This window comes from Epargyreus clarus, unplaced genomic scaffold (genome assembly GCF_041222505.1).
Source record: "Epargyreus clarus isolate Ecla_fem2 unplaced genomic scaffold, WU_Ecla_fem_2.2 ptg000033l, whole genome shotgun sequence".
NCBI lineage: Eukaryota > Metazoa > Arthropoda > Insecta > Lepidoptera > Hesperiidae > Epargyreus > Epargyreus clarus.
The window spans coordinates 4,216,845-4,224,757 of record NW_027332238.1 but is presented as its reverse complement, the minus strand read 5'-3'; the positions used below and the strand labels follow the sequence as shown (position 1 = coordinate 4,224,757).

General features: G+C 34.6%; 1 protein-coding gene across 2 annotated transcripts; it reads left to right on the top strand.

Moving 5' to 3' along the window:
• Positions 1 to 1,748: 1,748 nt before the first annotated feature.
• On the top strand, positions 1,749 to 3,700 carry LOC140755557 (uncharacterized). 2 transcript variants are annotated; one of them, XM_073090849.1, is made up of 5 exons: positions 1,749 to 2,480; positions 2,597 to 2,692; positions 2,801 to 2,899; positions 3,012 to 3,137; positions 3,480 to 3,700. In XM_073090849.1, exons 1-5 carry the CDS (start codon positions 2,057 to 2,059, stop codon positions 3,695 to 3,697), a joined length of 963 nt encoding a protein of 320 aa, XP_072946950.1. In that variant the 5' UTR covers positions 1,749 to 2,056; the 3' UTR covers positions 3,698 to 3,700. The 2 variants fall into 2 exon arrangements, with proteins under 2 accessions (XP_072946950.1, XP_072946949.1); XM_073090848.1 differs by having other exon boundaries at positions 2,597 to 2,899.
• The last annotated feature ends 4,213 nt before the right edge of the window (positions 3,701 to 7,913 follow it).

Sequence of the window (7,913 nt, the reverse complement as noted above, 5' to 3'; positions counted from 1 at the left end):
ACCTAGAAAACATGATCGATGATATCACCTCTGTTATACACACGGCATGTAAGTCATCCATGCGAACTCGGGGAGGACATGGCAGCAGTAAAATCAGGCCACTATGGTGGGACGACCACCTAGAACAAGGATGGCGAACCAATGGCACGCGTGCCGTTGATGGCACGCGACACAATATTTTGGGCACGTCACCGATCACAAGAAAAATATGAAATAGGTACGACCTACCTATCCGCAATAATAATATACCTGGTAGGTCTTTTATGACGAGCGAACGCGAGCGCGTGCTCCTACGCTGCCGATTGTTCGGGACAGTTCGGGTTAATTCGGGTTAGGTGCGCGGGGTGGGGGCGGCCCGGCGGCAGGCGGAAAGGGCGCTGCGCGGCATTATTGCGTTGTTTGCGCTCATTTGTCTTTGTTTACGTCGTCGTAGATTTCAATTGCTAATCACGCTTTGTTTATATACGCATAATATAGCATTTTTCATTCGTATCATTATGTATTAAAGTATATTTGAGTTATTTGTATGACTTTTAACTGTTATTTAATATGGCAAGTTCAGCAAAAAAGCAAAAAGTGCAAGATAGTAAAAGTATCAGAGAATTTCAAACTTGGTGGACTGAGAAGTATGGCATGATTAGTAAAGGTGACAAAGCAGTGTGTGTTTTATGTTTCGGAACAGTGGTATGTAGAACATCGTCTGTTAAACGACATTTTGAAACAAATCACAAATTCATTAGTCAAAAAAGCGAAGCAGAGCAAAAGGAATTAATTGCAAATGCATTGAAAGACAGAAATAAACAGTCAACATCAATGTTTAACTATGTTGCCAAAAATTGTCATACGAGCGCGGCAAGTTACGTGGCTGCAAATGTTATTGCCCGGCATGGTAAACCTTTTCAAGAGGGAGAGTTTTTGAAGGAACCTTGGTTAGCATGCGCGCCTTCTCTCTTTGATGATTTCGATAACAAAGAGAAGATACTTCAGCGCATCAAAGATACTCCTCTGTCAAGAAACACAATAAAGGAACGAATCTTAAAACTGGCCGAAAATGTAACAGACCAACAAAAAATTGACATTAGCTCTGCTCCTTTTATATCGCTATGTCTTGACGAAAGCACTGATGTCACTAAATCTGCAAGATTAGCTGTTTTTGCTCGATATTGCGCGGGAAATGTCATTAAGGAAGAATTAATAGCTATGAAATCATTGGAAACAACTACAAAGGGCACAGATATTTGTATGGCCGTTAAAAATTCGCTTGCAGAAATAGAAATTGATTTAAAAAAAATTGTTTCTGTAACAACTGATGGTGCTCCAAGTATGGTGGGTAAAAAAAATGGTTTCATTAGTTTATTTAAAACAGACGTAGGACATTCAATTCTGGAATTCCACTGCATCATTCATCAACAAGCCTTGTGTGCTAAGAGTGGCTTAACGTCTCTTGATAATGTACTGGCAGTTGTTTCGAAAATAGTCAACCTTATCTCATCACAGGCTTTAAACAAGCGAAAGTTCGATGCTTTGTTGGATGAAGTTAACTCGGTGTACAACGGCTTACTGATGTATAATAATGTTCGCTGGTTGAGTCGCGGGCACGTACTTGAAAGATTTGTTAATTGCTTGGAGGAAATCAGACTGTTTCTGCAAAATGAGGGAAAACTTGAACAATATTCACAATAAAATTGTTGGACGTTACGTGGCTTTCAAAATTGATGTTCTTTACAGATATATGCCAACATTTAAATACTCTAAGGGCCTCGTTCACCATCACCAAGTAAAGCGTTAATTAGTTACTTGGCAATTAACGTTAATTGGCAAGTAAAACTTCCGAGTATCTTCTATCAATTTCACAAACGAAAATCAAGCTTCGAGTAACAACTCACCGGTTAAGTGAACGACGTAACAAATCATACGTTACATTCGTTCAATATTACGTCAAAGTCACTTGTCAAACGTCGTTTTTTGGCAGCTTAGCTGTCATTTTTAATTTCGTATCTTCATTTCGCGTCATAGCGTGTTGTTTATTTGGTTGTTATTGTTTGTATTTATTATCATGGATGTAATGGACAAAGTTAAAAGAGATAGAAGTGCAAACTTTTCGTTGCCCGAGAGGGATATTTTGGTATCCCTTGTGCAGAAATATCAAACTGTGCTAGAAAATAAAAAAAGCGATGCTTCGACGTGGAAAATGAAGGAAGCCGCTTGGGAAAGCATCCAGAACGAATTTAATGCGCGATCTGGAGGCACATTCAGATCAACCAAAACTTTAAAAGTAAAGTATGAGGGCCTGAAACGTACGGTCAGAAAAAAGTCGGCTGCAATACGCTCGGAGCTTTACCGCACTGGTGGTGGCAGTAATAAGGCACCTTCATTGGATAATGTGGAGGAACAAATAAAATCCATGATTACACTCAGCACCGATGGCATGAAAAGTGTTTACGATTGTGATGTAATATCACAAAGTCATGAAAATCAAGGTGAGTTAAATGTTTATTTGTTTAATAAATAAAGTATTATAATGTTCAGTATCGTTAATAAATTATGAATTCCTAATTCCTAATAAATGAAATGAAAATATATGCTTATATTACAGATGTCATTGATGTTCCCAAATTAGAAGAATTTAAAGGGATTTCAGTATTAGACGTTGACATAACTGAGGTTGTACAAAGTGAGACTACTGAAAATCGTAAGTATCTAAAGTACTTAGTAGTTAGTCAATGTTATTTCATAGCACAGTCAATGTTATTTCATAATTATTCCCTCTTATCTGGTAATTATGCTATTTTTTTTACAGAAGTTATGTTACTAGTTACTGACGAGTGTGAACCATTGCCAATTACTAGTACAGACACAATTCCAGGAGAAACAAATATAATGCTAGAAAATATGAATGGTATGAATTGATATTGTTTTTGATGCTTTTTCTAAATATATAATCCTAAAAGAAGTGTGTAGTTGTCTCTGCCTTAAAAGTTTATGTTTAAAATTCATTAATTTTGTTACAGATGCACAAACATTGCTTGATACTCCAATGAGGAAAAATGTAATAACTCCATGTACAAATGCAAATAAAAAATGGGATGTCACTAGTAGAAGGAATTTAAAATCAAGGAAACACTCTTCACTGATTGGTAAGACATTAGGTTTACAGCCACAACACCACATCTTGATTGCTGTGCTAATAGAGAAACTCCCTAGGTCATTATTTCTTAACCTGTGGCCTGAGAGTCAAAGAGCAGCTGCTGTGTATTGGGGTCTGCCGTCTTATCTATTGGCATTTAAATTAGTTAAATAAATAATTGTAAGTTATTTTTTGCAGCACTAAAATTAATTATAAAAATAATTTTGCTAAGAGGGCCCGTGAAATCATACTTACGTTAACAACCACTGCCCTGGATCAAAGTATTACCTGTGCTGAGTGGTCATGTGTACTATTTCTATCGGTATTTATTTTACTATTGTTTTCTTTACAGCTAATGTACAGAAAAAAACACTTTTCGATGAGCTGACTCAAGCAAAATTAGATCTAGTTCTACTTCAAAAAAAATTTTTGGAAGAAGAAATTACTGAAAAAAGGAAAGTGTGGGAATTTGAAGAAACTGAACGCAAGAAGGAGGCAGAGTTTAAAGAAAAAGAGCGCAAATGGAAGGAAGAGGAGTACAAATTAAAATTACAAAATAATTTTAAATGAAAACTTTTGTTTTATTTACTCTCTATTATTATTTAATAATGGTAAAAAATATTCTTGCACCAGTCTATTCCTCAAATCATTATTCAAATCAGGACTCTGTGTTGCATTTTCTTCACCAGCCTCAGTATGTGAGTCATAGTTGTCTGCAAATTTTTCTTCATTTGCATCAATTGCAATATTATGTAGTACAAAGCAGGCAACTATTATAGCTTGTACACGATCTAATTTTAACGTTATCTGTCGCCGAAGGACAGGAAATCTGTTTTTACACACACCAAAACATCTTTCAATGGTGTTCCTTGTCCGTATGTGTGATTCGTTATATAAATTTTCTGCAGGGGATGAAGGATTCAGAAAGGGGATTAAAGGGGGTTATGTTTATTTTGTAAGTCTTCTTTATTAAATAAATGAAAAAAAAAAAAAAAAAAATAGTCTGATCATGAACAGACCCTGGCCACCTTGCCACAATATCCAAGCATCTTAATTGACTATCACAAACCACCTGAACATTAATTGAGAAATTAGATTTTCTGTTTCTATAATTTTCAGCTGAATCGCCTCCTGAAATAACAAGTATTACATTAAAATGTTGTACTATGTACGTTCCTAGGTGAACAATCATAATAACTTCCATTCATGATAATATTTAGAAATACTTATAACATACCGGGTGACTGTATTGTAACATGGGTACAATCTAGAGCTCCTATTACCCTGGGGAATTTTGCGATTTGATAAAAACCGTCTTGTAGTGCAGTTAGGTCCTCAGGGAACTTTATTGTAAGTGGTCGTAATTGAGCGATAGCCTCAGTTACTTTCTTAACAATACGGCTTGCTGTTGGTGGACTGACACCACAAAAGTCAGCCGCACTTCTTAAGTACGATCCAGTAGCAAGATACCTCAACGTTAATAATAGGCTTGCTTTAGTTGAAACTGCTTGATTTCTGAAATAAAGATTTTATGATTAATTAAAGTAGCTGAAGTAGGTTACTGATAGAACGCCGCATTCAATCTTTACGTCCTTCTATACGTCGTCGTATAGAAGGAACATTATGTTTTTATAGGTTATCTATTAATAAAATCATTTAATTAAATTATTCATAAATAATTAATGATACTCACCTTTGCGTTTTAGAAGTTATTTTATGTTTTATAAGGTTATGCACTTGGTTTACTGCAAACTTCGATAAACGAAATCTAGCCAAAAAATCACTTTCGTCTAAATTTGTAAAATAATCAACACGGAATTTAAACACACGAATCCTCGGTATCCGTTGCAGCGTAGAATATTCTAATTCATCCAATTGATGGTCAATTAAATCAATTAAATCCATTTTTACACGACCGATACACAAATGTTCATAAATCTAAAGCCTGTCATTTAATTTAACTGCCAAGTAAACACGCTAATTGGCAGACAATGTGGCAAGTAAGTTACGAGTCAGTTTAATCATATGATTAGTGTTACTCGAGCGTCGTGAAATAGACACATGCAGTTACGGGTGACTTTAACTGACGATTAGTCTACTCGATACTTTACTCAAGGGTGGTGAAAGAGGCCCTTAACGTGAAGCTTCAAGGCAAAGCCAAAACAATTATTGTTATGATAGATCTGATTCGCGCTTTTGAGGCTAAACTGCAAGTTTTCAGGAACGATATCGACATCAAAAACTACAAATATTTTCCAAACTTAAAAAAATATATGAACGATTTAGATATACATGAGGCACCAGACAAAGAAAAAGTTACCGACGAATTTATTTATGTGATTGATTATTTAATTAAGGAATTTTCAATGAGATTTTCTCATTTCAAGGAATTATCGGAAACACTTAAGTTTATTATGTACCCTGATGTGACTTCATTTGATAAAATGAACTTGTCCCAATTCGATTGGTTGGAAATCGAAGAATTTGAAATGCAGCTGATTTTCAATCAAGTTCAATATGGGTTAAAAAATTTATTGATATGAGGGCAGAATTAGAAATAAATGAAAGAGAAAGACTAACAGGTAACATTAGTGGAAATGCTGATAATAAAATATTGGAAATATGGAATGCATTACCAGACACATTTAAATGTTTGAAGAAGCTGGCTCATTCCATTTTAACTATATTTTCGTCTACCTATGCTTGCGAGTCCCTATTTTCAGAGATGAATAATATTAAGAACACGGTTAGAAACCGTTTAACAGATGAATCCAGTTCAGCATGCATCTTGCTAAAAGTTACATCTTACAACCCTAATATAAGTAATTTATCATCTAATCTGCAACAACAGAAATCTCACTAATTTTATTTTAAGTTACCTTTTATAAACCTTTTATAACCTAATAAAGATTTTATAATATTTATTATTATTATTTTCTCGATAATCACTAAGTCAAAATTATGATGGCACGTCTATGACCTTATCAAACATTTCCATAGAATAAATGGCACGTTGTTACTTAAAGGTTCGCCATCCCTGACCTAGAACATCTCAAAAGGCAAGCGGTGGAGGTGCACCGCCAACTACATTACGCCAAAAAACACAGTCTTCGTGAACACACGTGAACACCTCCTTCCAACTCACACAGGTACTTACCGGTCACGGGTACCATAAAGCTTACCTGCATCGCTTTAAGATATCCGCTGACGACACTTGCCCATGCGACGGCACTTCCTCCCAAACCATTAACCATCTTCTCGAAAAATGCCCCATTTTCGCGCGCCAAAGGCAAGACCACGAAGAATTGTGCAGACACCTAAAAATATCACCATACAGTTTAAAAGATCTTACAAGAAAAGAAACAGCAATATCGTCATATGAAAAATTTTGTAAATCCATAATTAATAATTTAAAACAAATGAATTGTACAAATTAATCACTTAAAGAGAGAAAATATGTTTTTTATATTTATAATATATATGTACATTATATAACCAATATCTATATATATACCTACATTTATAAATACTTAACAATATATATTTAATTATTATTATATAATTTATATATATCTTTCAATCAAAAAGGAACTTTAAGTTTTCAGAAAAACGTATCAAATCGCGTTATCTGAAATATTAAAATCCTCTTGCTAAGCAAAATATCCCTGTACATAAACCACAAGTAAATATATAATATGAGAATAAAATTTCTGTTTGAGAAATCATCGTATAAAAAAAAAACCTAACCTAACCTAACCTCACCAATTGAATAAATGTACGAATAAATATATTTAAAAAAAAATTGAATTTGTCACATTGTTTAAAGAAAAAAAAATTGAATAAATGTACAAATAAATATAATTTATTAGTCCAGTACCTGTACAAATAGTCACATTGTAAAATAAAATGATTTAATTTGATTTTGATTTGACTCAAAATTGTGGTATTAGTAACATAAATGACGTTAATTACAAATAACTTGGTACACCGCAGAATTGTTCCATCGCTATCGGCAGAGTTATTGTTATAGTTAACATAAACACAAACTAAATGGGCCAACGGTGCAACCACAGTATAAGGATATATCCTTATACTGTGGTGCAACCCAACTTTCATGTATTTTTGACGTGACAACGTCTTAAATTAGGTTGCGGCTGGGAGTCACTTATGAAAAAGTGTAACGCCCGGTAACGTTACGATGAGTCACCGAACGAGAGAGAGGCCCGCCGAATGCCTTGCGTCTCTCTCCCACTCAACTATGATCGGTCTGCCGCGCGCGCAGCACTAGAGAATTAGGCGCATTGAATCGGCGCATGCTTGTGTCTCTGTCTTTGTCTTTCTCGAACGTTCTTGGCGTTGGAAAAACAAGAAAGCGTCACAATACAAGTTCACACGTGTGGTTAAAGTATCGTCAGCTGTGTCTGTAGTGAAAATATGGAGTGCTTAGATTCGTCATTTATCATTTACAACAACTACAACAATAAAGGTAAATAATTGTACACTGATATTTCATTATCGTAAACTATGATTGATTGATTAATTGTTAGATTGACACAAAAGTTGAGAAACTGAGTTTATAGGTTATGTCATACTATTGATAAATGTTGATAGTGTTAAGTAAATTATTAGTTTAAAATTAATTAATTAATTAATTATTTTCTTTTGAAAAATGCAACCGTGTCATCAGTATTTTCTTATGACGTTGTCACGTTCAACTATCGTTAGTAAACCGACTTTACAGACAACCGATTTTTTTTTTTTTGTTGAGATGGTCAGAACTGCGCAA

Coding starts and splice junctions, on each gene's coding strand:
- LOC140755557 (XM_073090848.1), top strand. CDS start 2,057: ATGGATGTAATGGACAAAGTTAAAAGAGATAGAAGTGCAAACTTTTCG. Junction 2,481..2,596: donor ACAAAGTCATGAAAATCAAG/GTGAGTTAAATG, acceptor CTTATATTACAG/ATGTCATTGATGTTCCCAAA. Junction 3,138..3,479: donor GAAACACTCTTCACTGATTG/GTAAGACATTAG, acceptor TTTTCTTTACAG/CTAATGTACAGAAAAAAACA.